Source organism: Marmota monax, unplaced genomic scaffold, assembly GCF_021218885.2.
Source record: "Marmota monax isolate L192 unplaced genomic scaffold, Marmota_monax_Labrador192_F-V1.1 WCK01_AAM20220418_F8-fsc00004, whole genome shotgun sequence".
Taxonomy (NCBI): Eukaryota; Metazoa; Chordata; class Mammalia; order Rodentia; family Sciuridae; genus Marmota; species Marmota monax.
This window is the reverse complement of record NW_026692881.1, coordinates 27,603,938-27,624,866: the sequence shown is the minus strand read 5'-3', so window position 1 is coordinate 27,624,866 and position 20,929 is coordinate 27,603,938. Positions and strand designations below refer to the sequence as shown.

General features: G+C 47.1%; 1 protein-coding gene across 46 annotated transcripts in view; it reads right to left on the bottom strand.

Annotated features, from left to right (window-relative positions):
• Positions 1-386: 386 nt before the first annotated feature.
• The window catches only part of Tcf7l2 (transcription factor 7 like 2), a 188,100-nt gene continuing 167,557 nt past the window's right edge, over positions 387-20,929 (bottom strand). For 9 of the 46 annotated variants that reach the window (XM_046449744.2, XM_046449746.2, XM_046449745.2 and 6 more), the window contains 8 exons: positions 20,624-20,710; positions 15,646-15,786; positions 14,951-15,110; positions 14,454-14,561; positions 9,859-9,907; positions 9,227-9,277; positions 7,862-7,934; positions 387-2,520 (listed from right to left, as the gene is read on the bottom strand). In XM_046449744.2, the coding sequence (XP_046305700.1) occupies positions 2,100-2,520; positions 7,862-7,934; positions 9,227-9,277; positions 9,859-9,907; positions 14,454-14,561; positions 14,951-15,110; positions 15,646-15,786; positions 20,624-20,710 (1,090 nt within the window). In that variant the 3' untranslated portion in view covers positions 387-2,099. Of the gene's footprint in view, positions 2,521-7,172; positions 7,247-7,861; positions 7,935-9,226; positions 9,278-9,858; positions 9,908-14,453; positions 14,562-14,950; positions 15,111-15,645; positions 15,787-20,623; positions 20,711-20,929 lie in introns of those variants that run through there. The other 37 variants (XM_046449747.2, XM_046449748.2, XM_046449756.2 and 34 more) reach the window with 14 other exon arrangements.

The following is a 20,929-nucleotide window of genomic DNA, read 5'->3' as shown; positions in this document are numbered from 1 at the left end:
GAATTAAATCCTTCCTGCTCAACACTGTGAAGGGGACACACAGGACACAGTAGAGTAACTGTTTTGCAGCCAATCAAGTGACATCTACTGCTGATTGATCAACTTACTGGTAGTGGCACAGTTGAATATAGGGAAAGATGCCCTAGAGACCCGTTTTTCCCTAGGTAATGTTCACTATAAATGACACAGGATACAAACCAGGTACACAGGCATACCAAATGGGCATTCAGGATGCAGGAGGGGAGTCACCTCCTTCCAAGAGCGCAAGACCACCTTTTGGTTATCTGGTCACCACCCAACACCCACACATGGTCTCAGGGCCCAACTGAGAGGGGTCCAATTTGCAAAGAGATAAAAATCCAAATCACAGAAACAAGTGACCAGTCTTTATCTGCACATACTAAGTTGCTTTTATTAATCCAGAACGGCATGCTACAGATACTGTACAGCATGAACATTTATTCATTACAAAAATGGCTTCCAAACCATTAAAAATGAACTTGGAATAAGAGCATAAAACGGAACAGTAACATCACAACTGTTAGGAAACATTCAAAGTATTCACAAAAAATGTTATAGTTAGCATTTTAATAAACCAGAGAAAAATCGGAGACAGTTTTACAATCGCTTCATGTCAACTACAATGGCACTGAATGAACAGGTTTCAGCTTTATACAGCATTTTGCAACATCAACATGCCTAGGTTTTTTTTATTTTTAAAGTTCGCTACCTACTTGTATGTCTTGTGTATACATAAAAGCGGCAGCTGGTTTTTTCGTTTTAAGAGTAATCTAATATACAGAATTTTGGCCCTTAAGGGTTTATACCTCTTCATTTAAAATGCTTTCTGGACAATCTGCTACCAAACACATTTTGTTATAGGTGACATTAAAACTACATACAAATCTACCTATGTAACATCACAGCAAAACATGGTGAACAGAAAGTACAGCATCAAAAAGAGGGAGAAAGCTAAAGTCACTGAGAATTTTGGCACATCAAGTTTTGCACACGGTCAGTCCATGTCCTAAGGGCACAGGGCATTTGACTAGGAGTTCACAGGGGAAACGGGCGGTTCCCACTGCTGCTCAGACAGCTTCGCTAGGATTCCCTCACTAATGTTCAAGTCTTGTTTTACATAATGGCTTTTAAAGCAACTTTTGTTAATGCTACTGATCCTTAATGCAACTATGAATGTCCATTTGGCGGCGTCTGGGTTTCATACAGAGAGAGAGAGAAAAAAAAAAAGTCAAAAAGGGAAACAAAAAAATATATACACATTTTATATATAAACTTAAAAACCTTGTACAAATGAGTTGTTATATATAAGATGCTTATGCTAAGGGGGGAAAAAAACTTTATACAGTTTCAAGAAAAAGGAAAACATATTTAAAAAGGGACGACGTACAGGTACAAGCAATCTCTAAAGCAATAAATACTACTGGTCCAACAGCGTTGTGATTCCATTAATTGTTGAGTAGCATCCCCCTCCCCCCAAAAGAACAACACCATGGAACAAGGTATATTAACACATTTTAACCCTTTGTTTCTGTACATTTAAACAATAACAAGTAACATCACAATAAAAGTTGTTTCACACAGGAAAAAAAAAAAAAAAAAGGTAATGGCACTGCATTCACCGTGCCCCTGTGGTTTAAAAACCAGGTGTAAAATGATTGGTTCGCAAGCTCGTATTTAATACAAATAATACAGAACCAACTCCGTCTGGAGGGCTGCTTCAAAATTGCTTCTCTTTTTTTTTTTTTTTCCTTTTTGTTTTTTAATCAGTCTTTTAAAACTAAGCTATCCGAACTACATAACAGTTATGTATATATATATATTTTTTAAACGCTACAAAGACTTTAAACAGCTGTTGATAAAAATTTTGGTAGAATCATGAGGTTCTTCTCTCATCTACATATTTAAAAGGAGAAATTGAAATAAGAATGGGTCAAATATTGACCAATGAACTCGATAAACATCAACTCATGTAGCCACGTGGCACAAAATTAAAGAGTACAAAACAAAAGCTTTCCGGTGGGGGGAGGCAAACCAAGGACCGGAGGGAGGGACACTCACACCAGGCGGGACACCGAGAGCTATTCTAAAGACTTGGTGACGAGGGACAGCGGCTGGGGCTGCGTCCCGGCCAGCGCGCTGTGGGAATGTAAGGAAGACGTCGACGGCTGTGCGAGCGAGGAGGGGGCGATGGGTGGCTGCAGGGCGGCAGGTGGCAGGTCCAGGGCCCCGTTGGGACAGAGGGCGGAGGCCTTGCCGTGGGCGGCCTCGGCCAGCAGGAGCGCGGGCGGCGGGGGCATCATGGCCAGGTGGGCCAGGGGGTCGGGCTTCAGGGACAGCGAGAGCGGCTGGGTCTGCTCAGTCTGTGCCTTGGCGTCGGGGGGAGGGGAGCCCAGCGGGTGCGGGGAGGGGGGCGGCGAGTCTAGTAAGCTTCCATCTGAAGAGGGTGGGCTGAGGCAGCTGCCTCCACCTTGTATGTAGCGAACGCACTTTTTTTTTCTCCTAGAAACAGGGGAGAGAGTCATCTGTGAATAACAGGCAAAGATGCCAAGGGACAGTTCATCTGATGCTAGCGGCCAGGGGACGTCGGCTAGCTGATACCCTGCAGCATGGCACTCCCGGTGCCAGGCTGCCCGGCTCCCTTGACCACATGGCCCTCTCTAGGTCTGCTCTGACACACAGGACACTCGGGAGGTTGCCCTACCCGCTGGCCCACCCGAGGTCCCACCCCTGCCCAGCTAGAAGTGAGCAGACTGCAGGGGTCACCTGCGTCGGGTGGCTCCAATTTGCCAAAGTGGCTTCATCCAAACCGATATTAACAGAAAAGCTTATTTCTCCCTGGGCTTAGACGTTCCTTCACTTTCCCACCACATTTCCTTGCCCTCCCTCCCCAAATCCCACCACTACCACCCCCAGCCCCCAATGGTGTATATGTGTGTCTAAAAAGAGAAAGACAGAGCTCCCTCCCCAGCGCCTCTTATCAATGAGACTCTCAAAATGCTGACTGTTGAGCCCACATAGCTGAAGGCAGCACTAGCAAGAGGCTTAAAGGTTTAACACACCACCACGGTGAGGCTGCCGGCGCCCAGAGAGCTTTCGGGCTTGTCTGTTAAGAACCACACCAAATCAAGAGAGGTCAGAATCAGGTGAGAGGGGAGGGGGAACGAAAATAAAACAAACTAAAAAAAAGAAAAGAAAACCAAAACCAAAACAAACGAAACCAAAAGAAAAAAAAAACTGGAAAGAAAACCACCAAAAACAGGTAGAAGAGGAAAAACAAAGGTGGGGGAGGGGCGAGAATAAGAAAAACAGAAAATGATCCAAAGGAACAAGAATAACTGGTTGTATGGCCTGCAGGTTGTGGATTAAATTAAGATTCAAACTTGATTTTTAAAAAAATTTTCATTGATCATTTTTTTTTGAAGATTTGGGGCTTCCCCTCCCCCACCCCCTGGTGAAAAGGTTGGAAGGACAGACGGTGAGGATGGGATGGAGGGGCGTCATGGCCTTGACAAAATGCTGAGGCCAGGAAGTGGAGGGCGCAGCACAAGCCAGTCACAGAGGAGTGACCACAAAGAAGAAGTGCCAGGGAATCACAGCAGGGACCTTCCTGGGGCTGGGATCATCATGTCTGAACCACAAAGACACTCTACCCTGCACCAAAACCAGAACCTCCCCTCTCCACTGCCTGTTTATGGAAGGAATAGGAATGTGAATTTCAGAGCCTTTCTTGCTTATCATCAAAGGATGAAGTCAGAGAAAATCAACTGAGAGATTGGGCATGTGACTTCAAAGCCTCTCCCACCCTTAATTCCAGTCTGATGGGATCACACTTGGTAGGAAAGGTGATCCTGGGATCAACCCACTAATGCTATAAATATAATGCAGATACAGGATGTGCGCACGCTCATCCAAGGACCCTTCAATACGCAGTCAGAACCAAGGCCCCAATACTCCACCTGAAAACAAGGGTGTGAACACCGGGCCAAGATGCTGCCCACGTGAAGGCGACCCCTGCTAGACAGTGTCACTGGCCTTTCAGTCAGGGGTGTACTGAGCTCCTCCTCTGCTCTGAGCCCCACACTTGTCAGTGCATGGGGTGTGGACTCCACAAGATGGCAGGGAAGGGAAGGAGAGGAGGGTGGAAGGGAGCACGCTCGGTCCTGCCAGCCTCCTAGAGGCTGAGACCCATTCGGGGCTGGTGGCTCGAGTCTGTCTGTCCCCACTGGGTCCGAAGGAACTCTGGGGGAGCAGGGGCAGCCCCCTCTCACCCTCAGTTTGGTGAAGTTCTTTTTTCTCCCTGGGATAGACTGGCACAGACTACAGGGTTCTGCTCCCATCCCAGGAACCAAGGTAAACAATCAAGCCTCTCCATTTTAAATCATCTTAGCCTGCAGATCAAAACATGCTCAGAAACTAAGATGTCCATGCATTTTTAAAATGGGGGGAGGGAAAGAGGGGGCGGGGAAAGGCATATGCAAAACTGAGAAAGCAATGGGGGAAATGAGAGCGGAGAGGACAGGCGAAGGAAAGGAGGGGAGACCAGAAGACAAGGGGGTGGCATCAAGCAGCATTCCAGGCTCTCTCAGGGTAGAGTGAAGAGCAACTTGGTGGGCTCAAAACAGAAGCTGGTTAGAGTGCTCCTGAGTGAACTCAGGAGCCCTGCTTGGCAGAGGACTCAGGGCCTTCCTCGCCCCTCCCGCCCTCCTGACGACATGAAGGTTCCAATCCCGGGGATGCATGGGGCACTCTGAACATGGGACACAAAGACGATGGTGACAGAGCGATGCTCCCAACAGGGCTGAGGGAAAGGCAGCTGGACACACGCGTCAGGAAATGCCTCGGTTTGCAACTGCTTTTCTCTGTCCCCCCACCCCCCCCCCTTTTTTTAAAAGCACATTTTGTCCTATTGATTTCCCCATCAAGCCACATGTGGTCATGGCCGAGTTAAAAGGAAGAGTTGGGCAGGGAAAGAGGGACAGGTTACTACTTGTATAGAACCCAAACTCCTACCCACCCGTCTGGGCATCTCCATCCATTTTTAGTGTCTTCCATATTTATTCCAAAAGGAAACTACAGACTCTTTCTGATCCTGTTTTGGAATAATACCCTCAAAAAAGATAGGAATGGATTTTTTAATATATTTAAGGTATGAACTCATGTCCCCCCCAAAAAATAACTGCTGGGGAAGTGTTCTAAGGGGGCTGAGGCAGGAAGAAAATCTGGGGAGCGGGCCTGTCAAACTGCTCTTATGACCACGGCCCCTCAGCATCCACAGCCATATTACAGCCCCAAACCTGCGTGTGGAAAACCACACTGTAAAACATGGGACAGCTACAAAGTCTTGAGCCACAAAGGATGGCAGTCTTTTTTTTTTTTTTTTTTTTTTGGTGAAAATATCAAGAAAATTCTGGTCTCTGAGGAAATATCCTACCCTGGCTTTCAGCAAGCGTGGGCTGGACAAGGACAGGATATCTGTCCAGGTCAATGTTAGTAGTAGTTAGTAGTAACTTCTAGAAGGGGGAAAATAAAAGCCAAATCTAACATGCAGCAACTGCTTCTGAAACCAAAATACAAACAAAAGGTGGGGGGCTATAAACCCCTCCCCCATGAACAGTATAAACCAACAGGCACACAAGCCACCCTCACTGTGAGGCCGAGTGAGCTGTGTCCACTGCTCAGGAGGAACGCTCCCACCAGCCAGTGATTTGCCACCACACCGTGTCTCAGGGCGGTTCCCACGGCCAAGGATCCCCCTGCTTGGCATGTGTACAGTTTTTGACATTCACTGCCTCCATAGGTCAGCAGGGGCCTCGTCTTCCCTGGCTCATCCTGATGATATACCTACAATCTCTCATCACAGAACTCCTTCCTGTGCTCCAGAGAAGATCCCAGAGATGTGCTGAAAGGACACTTGCCATCTCTGTGAGAGATGCTAGCTCTGAGGACCAGGGCATTCCTCTCCTGCTAGGACTCCATCTAAGGTCCCAAGTCCCTACTCATGACACCTGCATCACTCCTGCCTTGGGCCCTTCCTCCCTCGTCATCTGTTGGGTCAGCTCGAGGCACACTTCACCCATCTCTCAGTACTGGCATCAGAGAAGGGGGTCAGAGACACAGCAGACTCGTGGGCATGCACGTGATGGGATGAACATCTGTTCTAACGTCTAGACACGGAGCACATGGCAGAGGCATGGAGGAGAGGGACACGTGACAAGGAGGCACTACAAACAGGGACGCGTGTTGGGGTGTTGAGATACCTACCATCATAATATTCCAAATTCAAAGACTGCTTGTATCAGAACAAAGAAACAACAAATTTAACCAAAGGTGGTCATTAAAGGAAAGGAAAGGAGACAGGAACTAGTTGGTAGCCCTCCACCAAGAAGAAGTACCTACATCTTCCCTGAGAATACAGGTGGGGTGGGAACCTGCCGGTGGAACATGGGACGTGATTTGGACGCTTCTGGGCTGCATTGATTCATTTAGGAACCACTGCTACATGGTGCACAGGTATGCATACATTTTAACGCTGCGGCTCTGTGCATCGGGCAGCTGCAGGCCTCGCTGCCCACAGCCCCTCAGCTGTGCATGCCGTTCAATGCCACGCTTCTTTTTTAGCACTGTAAAACAATGTCAGCTACACAAGCTCCTCTGTACAGAAATATGTGGTTTTAAAACACAAAACAACAAAGGGGAGATGGGGATAAAAAGGAAGAGGGGGGGGGAAACCTGTCCAATTCCCAAGGGCACAGGGATGCTCTCGCTGCCACGTTTAACTGGTCCAAACTTGGGAACTGCTGGCTCTCTACACTCAGGACACAGGTAACCGAGGCACTCATTAGGCCAAACCAGTCCAGGACACTGGCTTGCAAAGGATAAGCATCGGGGCCCGTCAGGGTTTCTCAAGGCTGTGGTCTCAGTCCTGCCACCAGGGACACGTTATTTGGAAGAGCAGGGGACAAAGAGAGGAGGAGAAAGTGGAGACAGGAAACAGCATGAAATTAGCAAGGAAATTTTGAAGAATGAGGATCATTAGTCATTGATGCCAGTGGGGGAAGTAGATGGGAAGGAGGTCAAAATAAATTGTCACACTAAGGTACCAGAAGGACAGAGTTATTTGATTTTCCCAAAGGCCTCGCAGTGGTAATATACCTGCACGGTTTGCACCATAAAGTCTGTCGGTCAAGCCCGAACAGTGCCCGACACTTCTTTGGAGTATTTGCATCTGTTAGCATAAGGTAAACACAAAAAATACAACACAATGGTGGGTCGTGCTCAGTCGGATGTGAGATCTCAGCTACAGCTTATTGTCTTCTACAGCACCTTGGCTCTATTTGATAATCGTCCCTCACCAAGGGCATGAAAGGAAAGGACTTCTATGAGTCAAATGAAAAAAAAAATCAAATAAAACAATAAAACACACACACACACAAAACAACAACCAGAAACCAAAAAACAACAATAAAAAATAAATAAAAATAGAGAGAGAAGAGGAGGGGAGAAGGTGACGTCATTGGCAGAATTCTACCTAGGCCAGGATGAGGATCCTGGGCTGTCACAAGGGGGTTGGCAGGCAATGTTCCCTGGGAGAGGGCGCGCTGGGGTCTGCAGTCGCTGACCCGAGGAGGCACACGTGATGCTGTTTTACAGTGGCATTTTGGCTAGCAGCAGCGGGAAAACAAGCACATCCCTCATCGAGCCCATACACTTGGCAGTGTCCCACTCCCTCGTGTCTCCTACGATCCACACACAGAGCTATGAAGCAACAGGCCAGAGAAGGGGGAAGGATGGAAGAGACCAGCTGCAAACCAGCACAGCGAATCTGGGAGACTATACACACCTGCAAGGGCCGCACCAGTTATTCTGTTGATCAAGGCCAAAGCGCGCTCGGCATTTCTTAGGAGCGCTCAGGTCTGAATGAGTTCAAGAAAGGAGCGAGCAGAGGAGGAGGACATGGGAGAAAGGGAGAGAGAGAGAGAGAGGTAGAGAGAGAGAGAGAGAGAGAGAGAGAGAAGAGGGAGGGAGGGAAGGGAAGGGAGGGGGAGAGAGAGATACAAATAAGAAAAAAATAAAAATAAAAAAGGGAATAAATCAATGACCTGGTTACTAATGGCAAAATATTGACTTTCGTTTTTTTAACTTTCTTTACTTAAAAAAAAAAAAAGGTAAAAATCACATTCTTATTCAACTTGTGAAATTAGCTGTTGCAAATAAAGCTGCAGTATCCCTTCTTTAAGGACTGTGTCTCAGATTCGGTTTGAGCTACCAAAGGGAAGTTAGGCCTTGGAGAACTCACTTGTTCAATTAATTTTCCTTATTTTTTTAGTTCTGTTTTTCCTTTTTTCCTCTCAATTTTCTTTTCTTTTCTTTTTTTTTTTTCAGAAGAAAATAAAGCGAAGGAGGGAATTAAGTTGTAACATGCTTTTTTCTTCTCAGAGGACAACAGTTTAAAAAAGAAAAAAAAACTACAAATAATAAAAAGAACAGAACAAAACAAAACAGAAAGAAATAAAGAAAGAAAAGGGTCATGGTCTTGGGATATTGCAGCTTTTGGAATGTTCGTCTTTTCTTTTTAATCTCTTTTCGTTAATATTGAGAGAGAAACAGAATGAGGTCAACAGGCTGTGTGGATGAGCCATTAAGGGTTAGTTAGAAGCTCACAGCAGCATTGAAGCAGGCAATGGTCAGTAAAATGCTAGTGGATTTGCAAATTATAAGCAGAAAAGCAAAAGGGAAGAAAAAAAAAACTAAAATAAATAAAAAAGCAAAGGAAAAAAATAATCATACTGCGGATGCATGCTTGTGGGAGAAAACTTAGTGGGAGCCATGAAAAAATGCCATTAGATTAAGGAGGTTTATTACTGAATTCCTTCCATTTTTTTTTTCTCTTTACCAGTCTCTTTTAAAGAAATACTGCATATTCAATTTGCACAGTTAGTTCAGCTCTAAATCACTGTCATTGCTGCTTAAACAACTGTTATGGAAAAAATAAATAAACAAAACAGAAGTTAAATTAAATTCAAAAAAACAACAAAAGCAACTGGAAAAAAAAAAAAAATCTACCGAAACATACGAAACCGTGTAGATGGTCATTTTAAAGGATGTTCAAATGTCATACGTGTTTAATGTTAATAAAACTATAACGGCAAGAAAAATTAAAAAACAGTTTATCAACTATTTTAATGACTCAAAATGACATTAGCACCTGTAATCGGAGGAAGTGAAAGGCAAGGATTTAGGAAACATTCGCTGTGTTCTGAAAAAAAAGAACAAATTATACAAAGCCTTCAAGAATTTTGTTTGTTTGTTTGTAAAAGCCTGGTCTTCTCCCAGGGACCTCTGAGATTGCCTATGCAGTATTTCTAATTCCTTCTAGAGAATGACAAACCTCCTTAATTTAAAATGGGTGCAATTTACCACTGTAAAGGCATGCATCGGAACATTCAGGAACAGCCCAGTTAAGACCCCCGCACTCACACCCCTCCTACTCCCCTAGCCCCTCCTCATCCCTCCTCAGACACATACAAAATAAGCAGACTGCCTAAATCCCCGCAGAGGCATGCCTGCCGCTTGCTCTCCAGTTACAGGCTTTGCAGTTATTTAAAAACACATTCCACTAGAATTACAATGTGCTTTTTCATGCAACAATGGATGTTACTAGCTTTAAAAGGGCAGTCATGAAGCAATTAATTAAAATGCATAAACAAAAAGGCTGCCTAAGATGCCCCACCCCATGTCCTGGCCTTGAATTTCTCCTGCCTCCCCCAGATGGAAGCCTGGCATAAGAGTGGCCCTCCAGCTACCGCTTCCTCCTCCATCCTGAGTATCCTGACTTACCATTGGTCTCTCCTGGCTGCTTGTCCCTTTTCCTCTTCTTCTTCTTCCCCTAGATGAACAGATGAAACACAGCGGCTTAGTTCAAGAAAGGCAGGAGGAGGGCGTCTGGGCTCCCCTGGAAGAAGGCAGAGGGGGCACCCTCTTGCCATCTCCACCCTCACCTGTCCCCTGGAGTCTGTCCAATCTCCCACCCCTTTCACCCCAATGCCCTTGAGCTCTGATCCCAGCCAGAGGGATATGCACTTCCTGGAGTAGAGGAGGGATGAGTGGGTGGTGGAGCATGGCAGAGACACCTCTGCTCACCTCAGACCTGAGCCAGGGCATCTGATTCCACAAAAGGGATCATTCAGAAAGGAGCAGATTGCTAGACACTCTCCAGGGCAGGTTGGGCAGAGAGCTGCCCTCCCCCATTCTGAATCCAGAAGGACAGCTACAGTGGGCACTTCCTGGGCACAGGTTGAAGAGACTGGGTGGTAGGTGGGACAGGGCCTGGAGTTATCTGCTGGGTAGACATCCACAAGAGAAGGCAAGTTCCCCCATTAGCCTGTCTTATACAGAGGCTCCCTGGCTGCTGGCTTATGATGGGGTGGCACTCCAAGAAAACCATCCTAAGTTAAAAATGTGGCTAAGTCTAAGTGCATCTGATCACCTCCCTCCTGAGCCCTGGAGCTCAGGTCCAGCCTACCTCAGAGGTGCTCAGAACACCTGCAACAGCCTACAGCTGTCTCCAATCATCTGACTCAAGCCCACCATCATAATAAAGCACTGAATATCCCATGTCTTTACTGAAAGTAGAAAACAGAATGGTTGTACGGGTGTGTCTTCACATGACAAGAAGCTGAAAAATCCTTAGTCAAACCAGCCGGGTGAAGAGGATGGTGAACACTGGCTGGCGACAGTGGCCAGCACCCAGTGGGCACAGTGACTCCTTTAACCCTCATGACAACCTACACACCAGGCATCACTGCCATTCCAATTTTACAGACTTTTCTCAAGTGGCACAGCAAGACGGAGGGCCAGCCTGGAAACTCAGGAGTCTCATCACCCCAACCCTCAACCTCAGGGCTCTGCTGCCCACTACATAACAATACTGGCCCTGCATGGAAGCCCTTGCTAGAAGACCAACAATGACGGACTGCATGGAGCCATCCATATCTCTAGCCTGGGCCTCCCTGGAATCCTGGCAGCCTGCTAGGGTGGCTGTGGAACTGGAGAGAATTCTGTGGGCCAATGTCTGAAGCTCATTCCCCTCTCCCTGGACTGCCCTAACCCTGTCCATGAGTTGGCTGCTGGACGGGAACTACACTACAGTGGCCTTACACTCCTGGGTGCTCCATAATACCTAAATGCTACCTTTGCGTAAAGTTTCTCACGAATGGTGACGCAGTCGAAGAGAAAAGAACAATAATGGACAGGAACTGAGACTGGGTTAGGCACTGCAAGAACCTCCAGAGAGAGAGGCCATGGGGCTCTGCTCCATCCGAGAGCTGAGAGCACTGTTTTGAGAAGGTACCTCTATTCTCCTGGGGCACAGGGCCTGGGCCACTTGGGAAATGTGTCTTGGCTTCTGATCAGCACTTTTGTTTAAGCATGTTATGTTCCTTGGTGTATGATTATAAAACAAACAAAAACAAAAACCAAGAGAATGAAGTGAAGTACAAGGTGGTTGTCTGGGATCCAGTAGCTGGGTCTAGTTTCAATTAACGTAGAAAGGTTTCACCTTCAAGGGGTGTCAGCATCTGCACCCCCAGGCCTTTGCTTTAGTACCCACTTCCCATTCCAATGCCCCACAACAGATTCTAAGGCACCGTGTCCACCTCTGACCCCGGGGAGCTATCTGTGCAGGGTGCATGATTGAGATCTATGATGAGGAAATTGGGATTCAGAGGACAGGGACATAATTAATAGGAAAGGGACATGAGGAAGCTAATACACACTGTTTAGTCTTGAAGGACCTTGCTCAATGAAGAAAGGAAAGAAAAGGCCCAACATATGGCATAAGAAAAAGGAAACTGGTGAGCAAATGGCAAAGGATTATCTCCTTAACCTAACGTCAAAGAGGCAGGAAGAAATCCATGTTCTGAAATGAAGCTGGGGTGAGGCATTACTATGGCACTAAGTTATTTCTTCTTTTCTATTCTAGAGAATGGACCATTCTTTTTTCCTAAGATAGCAGTAAAAAGGTTCTGTCACTCCTTGGATGACATCAGGGCTGTGGAAGGGGCATGCTCAGAAGGCATTTTTCAGAAGAACTGTTAGGACTTTTCAGTGACAAAAGTAATTTGCAAAAACTTCTAGTGCAAGGGAGCTAAAGAAGAAAAGTTCCCAGCAGCCCCAAATCCTCATGACCTTCGATTCCGTACTTTTTGCCCCTTGACTATTCCCCAGGTGTGGAAGAAGACAGAGACAGAGTGTATCCATGCTCCTCACATCAGGAACCTGACAGCACCTCAAGGAAGACACATGGCCCTAAATCCCGACCTTCTCCAAAAACCTCTTCAAGTCCCCAGGGAGCTCTCTATCACACCAAGCCACCTTCCGAATGTGGAACTGAGCAGAAGTCACATCAAGTGACTTTGGGACCCTCTAAAACCTAGGAAGCACATCACAGAAAGTCTTGGGGAACACTCTAAGTGAGTCCCAGAAAGTCCAACACACCATTCTTATGAAGCTATCACAAAACTGAACTTGTCCTTTCGTGGAGAATTTACCCTGCACAACTCCAGGGGGCACCACTGCCACAGACCCTGATATAAACAGCACAACCTTGAACTGCAGAGTCTGGTCTGCACAGCTGTACAAGAAGCCCTACTGTGACCCCAAAGTCCAGCAGGGCCATGGTATCTGTAGAAAAGCCAAATTCCACTGGATGGTACCATTCTAGATTACTCCAAGAATTGGGTGTGCAGCAAGTAGAAGCTGCGGATAACTAACGACTTCCGACCTGCAACCAGGAGAGCAGCTGTCCTGAAACCGCATGGCTGCGTGCAGGCTGTGGATGCTGCCTGCTGCTGCCCGCTCCACCTGGGGTTCAGGCAGGGTGACAGCAAGCCTGCGGGAAGCATTCACTTTCTCACCCTCTTCCTTTCAGCTCCAGAAGAAAGGCTTCCCCTCGGCACACATGCTGAGGGCACACGCAGAGGTCCCAGGCCGTCACCCTATGCCCACCCGAAGGCGACAAGGGCTCTCGGTGGAGCAGCCATGCCATCCGAGCAGTACTACTCCTTCCTGCTTCAGCCCCCATCAGGAATGCAGGCTGGTGCTGTGCTGCCAGCTATGGCCAGTGGGAGACAGAGGGAGACGGGCAGGGGTGTGGCAGTTAAGCCCAGTGGTCTCCCTTCTCCAAGGTCTACACAGCAAGGAGCAGATGAGCAAGAACGTGCTTAAAGGTGTAAGAATATCGAGGATGGAAACTTGAGGTAGGTGGCCAGGACAAGCAGAAAGCCACCTGCACTCAGGGCCTTGTGGTCACGCGCATGGTCATGGTTTCCTTGGTGGATGCCAACCAAGTTCTCACAGCAAACGTGTTGGGCCAGATTCCGAATCCCCTCAACATGGCGTGTGTGGTAAGGCTCGATCACCAATGAGTTAATGACCTCAGAGAGCTTCCTGACCCTGGGTGACGCCAAGCGAAGAGCATGGACTGGTCCACAACCCCCACCAAACGGGAGGGAAGGTGCTGCCATCAAGATGGATTGGTCCCCCCTTAGAGTGGAGAGCAAATCATTATGGAAGGAAAATGCATCATGCAAAGTGACGGCATATAGGGGTAGAGAGCCCAGACCATGGGCCACTAGGGAAGATGTATGGGTGGGGATGATGGTGACAGCGACAGTCTCCAAAGGACAGCAAGCCTTCAGGAGAGGAATGGGAGTATTGGTGCAATCAGTAAAATGATCCTCCGACTAGGGTGTTCCCCAAAAGCCCAGAGAGGAAATGAGGCAAATCCTGCAGCCACCAGAGTCTAGGAACGCCCGCATCACTCAGCCCACGCCATTTCCTCCATCCTGGCAAGGGTGACTTCCATTGGCTACTTTCAGGGATATTCCCATCATGCCCCTCTCTGGGTGAGGCAGGTTTCCTGCTTCTAGTACACCGTGGTATAAGGCCACCGTTTCATTTTTCCTTCAGGCTGCAGGACCTGCTGCAAGACCTGTGAGGAGTGAAACTCTCTTCCCCAACCCCCAGGGTCTGCCCTAGAAAGCCACACCACGGAGGGCTGTCGAGGAACCCCCTCTGGGGCACCCTCTGAATGAGCCCAGTGGTCTCCCTTCTCCAATACCCATCCAAGAGGCTCGCCTCTCTAAGAAGTGGTCCAGGAGGTGTGCAGAACCCCCAGTGGACCCCAGGGGTCCTGAGCTAGGTCACCAGACACCAGCTCCCTCCTTTTTTCTGGAGAAAGACAGCATGCTGCCACAGCTAGACTAGAAGCCAAGACACACACCTCCAGTGACCAGGCCAGATGGTAACGGTCCCAGAAGCAGGCAGGATAAACAGTCCTAAAGCCAGATTCAAGCTGACAGTGACGATTCCCTGCCCACTGGACACAGAACACGTCTCTAGGGAAAGTGTCCTATGGCAAATGATCCACCTACATAGTTATCCCGCGCGGACCAGCCAGGGTACAGCTGCATGTGAAGCTGTCGCTCCTTCCGGGCCAGCTCGTAGTACTTCGCCTGCTCTTCTCTGGACAGTGCATGCCACTGGAGGGGACACAGGGTGGAACAGAGAAAGACATGTAAAAACATCATCAACCACACCATGGCCGATAAATGACTGACACCTCCTTGGGAGGCGAGTGTGTCCAGAGGTGGCCTCAGGTACAGACACAGAGACCCAGCCAGACACAGCCAGTGCTCACAGGAGTGTTCAGACAAAGCATTACCTACGTCCATCTATCTTGTCTCCCTCTCTGGGGTGGAGAGATAATGTGGTGATAACTATCTGAATGTCATTCTATGCAGAATGCCTGGGCCTGACTCAGTGGAGCCCACTGAAGACTTCAAAATGGAGCTAGGGGACAGGGTTCCCACCTCACTGGGGCCTCGACGTGTCCACTCCTCCCCCTTGTCCCCACGACGGGGCCGCCTACCCTGCGCCCGAGGATCTGGTTGATGGCCGCGCTCTCCTTCAACGTGCACTCGGCCACGACCTTTGCTCTCATTTCCTTCATATACAACATGAATGCGTTGAGGGGCTTCTTTATGTGGGGCTTCTTCTTCTCTTCCTCTTTTTTGGAGTCCTGGTGCTTTCTGGACACAGACAAAGTAGACACAGAGCCCAGTAAACAACCACGTGGTCCAACTTCCTCCAGAGCGCTGCCCCGGACTCCTCACACCCAAGCCTCGCTGTCTCCAATAAAAGGCACACTTCCACTTTTAGTCTCTTCCACCCCGGAAAATGGAGCAAAAATAGCCAGGGGAGGGGCTGGGGCAAGATTCTGTAATCACTGCGAGTTTCACAAATAGACAACTTTCCCGAGGCGTGGGAAGCAGCCCGCACGGCCCCACCTCCGCTGCTTCTCGGGTGCTTGCAGAACAAAGCTCCAAATGTCCCACTTCGGGGTGAGAGGGCAGGGAAGTGGCTACAGATCCCAGGCCATCCAAACACACACAAAAAAGAGCTCTGTGTACGAGGGGTGAAGCCCACCACTGTGCGTCCTCTCCCTCTTTATAGGGAGCCCAAGCGGGCCAGGTGGCCTGGGGGCTGCAGTCCAAGCACACGAAGCATCCGCCACCAACCACTAGACACTGTGGCCACAGAAGAGCAACAGCAAGGGACACTTACGAGCTGTGGAGGGAGCCGACGTCACTCTGGGAGGATTCCTGTTTGACCGTTGGTGTGACTATGGCCGGATGGGGAATGCCGGTGGTGTGCAGAGTGTGATGTGGTGGGACCATATGGGGAGGGAACCTAGAAGACAAGAAGCTGTGTAAATCGTCAGAATCAAAATGAATGAATGAGGAGGGATGTGTACATACAAATTTTTTTAAAAAGAGAAAAAAAAAAAAACAACACAGCACGTAACATGCACATGAAAGCCACCCACGGCATGTGAAACCTGTCAGCGTTAATTAGTGATAAATTAAACATAATGATTCTCATAATGTCATTAAAGCCAATCTTCCCCTTCATTATTGCTACTGACATGAGACATTATGATTTTTAACATCTTTAGCAAAAGACAAATTCAACTGATGTACTTGGGCGGAAAGGCGGGCTTGGGCTACCTGCCGGAAACAGCATGTCCACTTGTTTTTGAGACATTATTAGTGGCATCTAAGAAGACAGTTTCCTAAGTCCTAATCTGCTGTAGAATGAAAGGTGAACTCTTTTGTTGTATATTGACAGCTAAATAAAATATTAACGTGGTTGAAATATACATACATTTCTGACAATGCTATGCAGGCCTCATTAGGCCTCATTCTGTTGATGGAGTGCAATGAAATTTTTATTTTTCTTTTGTTGCTATGCCCCTCATTTGACAGGAATGGGAGAGAGTGAGGAAGAAAGATAGGGAAACATTCAAATGTTTTCTGTTTGGCTCCCGTAAGTTATGGACACAAGATGTTTGTATCATTTCACAGAAAGGTGCGACACACACACACACACACACACACACACACACACGTTTTGAGTTTTGAGTCAGTTTTGAGTACTGACTGCCCTTTCTCCTCTCAAAAGTACAATCTCTAAGTCATTTTTACTTAATATGTGGTCTGTACACAATTAAAAAGCCTCTTTTGCAACAATCAGAATTATAAAGACGAAAGTTTGTGTTTTCTTCTCTAATACTATTCATTTCTGAGAAAGACTCTGAAACACATTTTAGTCCCTGAATTACCATTTCCCAACCAAGCAAATGAGCCAGGACATGAAGAGTGGATTTCAAGACACTTGGGGCCCATCTGTAGAGTGACAACTGGACAGGACAAACAGTTTGTGAGCGTTCCTGACATGCTTGAGTGCAAGAACCCCTCCTTCCCCCGCCTTCAGAGCAGCACACATTGTAGACAAAAGCAGGGTGAAGGGCGGACAGGGCAGACCCCCAGAAGGTCACAAAATGGCAGCTCCTGCTCCCACCCGCTGAGGCCATGCCAGTCAGGGACAGGGAGGCTGTCCAGACGAGGGGGAGCCCAGACCTTGGCAATGGTTGCTTTCCAACGAAAGCACTACCCAAGGAGTAATAACCTCCTCCTTCAGAAAGCCAACTCTAGTGTGAACTAGAGGTCCTTCACCATGGCACTTATTTAGAAAGAACCTTTATTTACAAAGTTCTTCCCATAGGTGGATCAGAGCTAGTTTCCATTTAGTCAAAATGGAATGTTAATCTAACAAACGTTAAATGATAAGAAAAATTAAAAATCAAACAGCATCTACCCAGATCAACAGACACATAGACATCAATGACAGTGGTGATTTTTACAGGGGCCCCAGAGCCACTGTGGACACTTGACTCAGAAAATCCACCCCAAGATGGTCCTCTTCTGTAGCTTCCTTTACAAATTCAAACTAGTGCTGAAGTTTGGTAACAATGATGTGATTGTTTTATGTATTTATTTATTTTTAATTGTTCTATTAGTGCATCAGAGTCATACATAATAGTGGTGTTCATTTTGACATAATCATGCATGCATGGGATGAAATTTGCTCTACTTGACTATTTCAATAGGATTAACTAAGAACTTTTAGGGCATGGGGGTGGACAAAAGGGGTAGTTGGGATGAAGAGACAATCCACTTCTAACACCTTCCCCTCAAAAATTTATAAAAGGGAAAGCAAGCTCTTGGGAGGTATTTGGGCTCCCAAGTTACTCCCTACTCCTTCCCACTGTTGGAAGACCTCCTGTGTTCCTGGAGGCCCTTTGGGTGAAGGGGTGAGTGGAGTGGCAGCTTTTACTGTGAGTTCTAAAGGCCTGACATGCCTCAAAAACAAACGTTCCCTTCCTATAGAATACATGCACACACACATGAGGGAGCGAACACTAGTGTGTATATATGTGCGCACACACGCACAGACAGACACGCAATACCAGAGGAAGACAGACACCATGATGAGGTCACTTTGGGTGGGGGCAAATTTTAGGTGCAGACATAAAGAACACACTTCTAAGTTCCTCTTCCTAAACACATATTCAAGAGATCTAGAAAGTGTACCATCGAGAAAGAACAACTGCATGTGGACGTGGATGTGGCCCGTGTGCATTCCTTCTCAAGAAATCCCCTTCTTCAGACAACTATTTCATGAAATGCAATAAACACCCTAAAAATTCTAAGCAGCTCATTATATACCCCCGTCTGCTTTTATGGCTCCAAGCCAGAATATAATGATGAACCTTAACTTGTTAAGGACAACTAATTTTTGTTTCTGGCTGTCTCAGGGGCTTCTCTCTTACTCACTCTCACTTTACTTCACTGTTGACACGCTTCTGTTAACTGGATGTCATCTGCCGGCCTTGATTTTATGCACAAGCAGTGGGATGCATCTTCCCGTGCAACACTCCTGCTTTGAGTTGCATTAGGTTTGTCATTATTCTCTCATTTTCCCCCTTGCACTTGTAACATTTCATCTCTTCCTGCCTTATTTTTTGTGAGCCACGGTGCACCCACATTATGGTTTATACATGATCTCGCTCCCTTTGAAGCCGGCAGATTTCAGAGCCCGCTCTCGTCAGGAGGAGAGCCTTGCACCAATTTAGCAGGCTGAGGGCCCGGAGCTCCAACATCTCAATCTAAAGGGGGTCACAGGGTGGCACAAGTGAGTGTCAGCAAGAGCTGTTTAATTGCCAATCTAGGCTTCTCCATGGTGTTTAAAGTATAATGACCCATCACTTAATTCTGAGAAGTCCTGGCCCCGCTGCTGAATAGAATGAATATCAAAGGGTGTTCTGGAACAGGGCAAGCTGCCTACATTTGCTATAACTGCCATAAGTATAATAGACCCATACTTCTGTCACCCCATTATCACAATAATGTATTTAATTTGCTGTATACGCTTTTTAACTAGCTACCTTTCATACGGCCTACCTGGGGAATCGGCCGCTTTCCCCCGCACCTCCAGCCCCTAACCTCTCTCTTCCCACCGCTCCCTTCTTCTCCTCCACCCCCTGCCCACCTATAAATCATCGACTAACCTCCTAATGATAATTCAATCAATAAGCTTAACCCCAATCCCTGTCTTACGACATCGCTGCTTTCAACCTCTGGACGCACAGAATAAATAAACACGGAAACCAAGCGGGTGCACCGGGAATGCGGGGCAGTGGGGAGGTGAGCTGAGGCTCCCAAGCAGCGCCCCTCCTGGGAGGCTCTGGTGCTGCTCCTGCGCTCTGTGAGGCCACGGACCACAGTCCTTAAGAGAGTGACTCCCCTCTTGCTGGTCCAGAGAGCGCAAAAAAGCATCTTCCCGCCTAATGCCTATTGGCATGGATTTCGAAACTGTGATGATGTCATCACACGTGGGAAACGATCTTGTTATCATACCCACAGCACAATTACACCCACTACACAGGCTACTGTTGGTTTTTCTCAATGGGTCTGATTCGCATTCTCTCTCCCACCAAAATCCTCTCTTCTGTACGTAGGAAAAGAGGCATCATGGCCAGGCTTTCTGTCTCTGGTCCTGGTGCCCCATGTTAGCCACTGAGAATAAGGGAAGGGGCTGGGGACAGCATCCTTGCCATGTAATGCATGCTAATTTAATTATATGCCATCATCAAAATGGATTGGTTGTTTCAGCCCATCAGGAAAGTCTAAACCTCCACCGATTTAATTAACTTGACTGAAAATCAGATGAACAGAAAATAAAACTATCATTAGGAGCAATTAGTGACTACTTAAACATACTGCTGCCAACCAGTTTGTAAATAAACTAGCAGTCACTGAAAAATTAGCCAGAATTAATTAGAGGAAGGAAAATGAGAACATGGAGATATGTATGTATGTTGTGTATATATTTATAAGCTTAAATAGAAAGAGGCCTGAATGTATACATGCCCTGGGTCTTTTTAAAAATCTTTCAAGGATTTAGAGCTGCATGGGCCAATATGGTAGCCACCAGCACATGTGGCTACTGAGTACCAGAAATGTGGCCAGGTACACAGACCAGATTATAAAAACTAAATATGGGAAAAAAAGGTAAAATTCCATAAACAGTTGCTGTATGGTGATCACGTTAAACAATATTTCAGCCACACTGTATTGGGATGAATAAAATGTATCACTGAGCATCATTTTACTTTAAAAAAATTTTTTTTAAAAATATGACTACCAGAAAACACCCAAGTCACTCAGTGCCTCATGCAGCTTCTATTGGGCAGTGCTGCTTTGAGCTGGGGAGGCAGTGGAAGGGGTTGGGGCAGGGGCTGTTTGCTGGGCTTTCTTGCTGACTCAATCAGAATTTGAGCTTTGAAACAACCAATAATAATCGTTCTGCAAAACTCTTCTTTGTACCATAATAAAATGACCTCCACTCCCTCCCTTCTCACTAGTTCAGGACAACAGAGAAAGAAAACTTTAAAAGCTCCACATGCCCCAACTGTTTCATCCTGCCTTCTAAATTTCTGAACATCCACAGCTCCCATTGGCTGAGTCACAAAGATTCGAGCCAGAAAGGCATCACTTCCCCCGGAAGTTCAGGCGATGGCTCAGTGTCTTCTAGGATCGAAGCCTAGGTACACACCGGCTCTGCACATGCACCCACACGGTGGCCGGCCAGGGCACTGGCCTGCAGTCGGTCCTGCAGGGCCCTGGCTCTTGGAACTCACCTGGACATGGAAGCATTGACGGTCAGCGCGGTGGGATAAGGGTGTCTGAATCCTCCTGTTGTGATAGGGTACACTGGTTGACCTTGCCTACAAAGAAGGGGTACACGATGAGAGACTGAAAGCCAGGCTGGGGGTGGGGACAGAAAGAAGAACTGGGGAAAGTTCTCTCTGCACAGTCAGCTTTATTCTCATTTGATCAGAACAAAAATCTTGGGGATTGTACAGCAAGGATCAAAGGGAAGAAACACAGAACAATTTGAATGCCATAAATCTGATAGGAATGGCTAATTAAATTTTATAACCTCT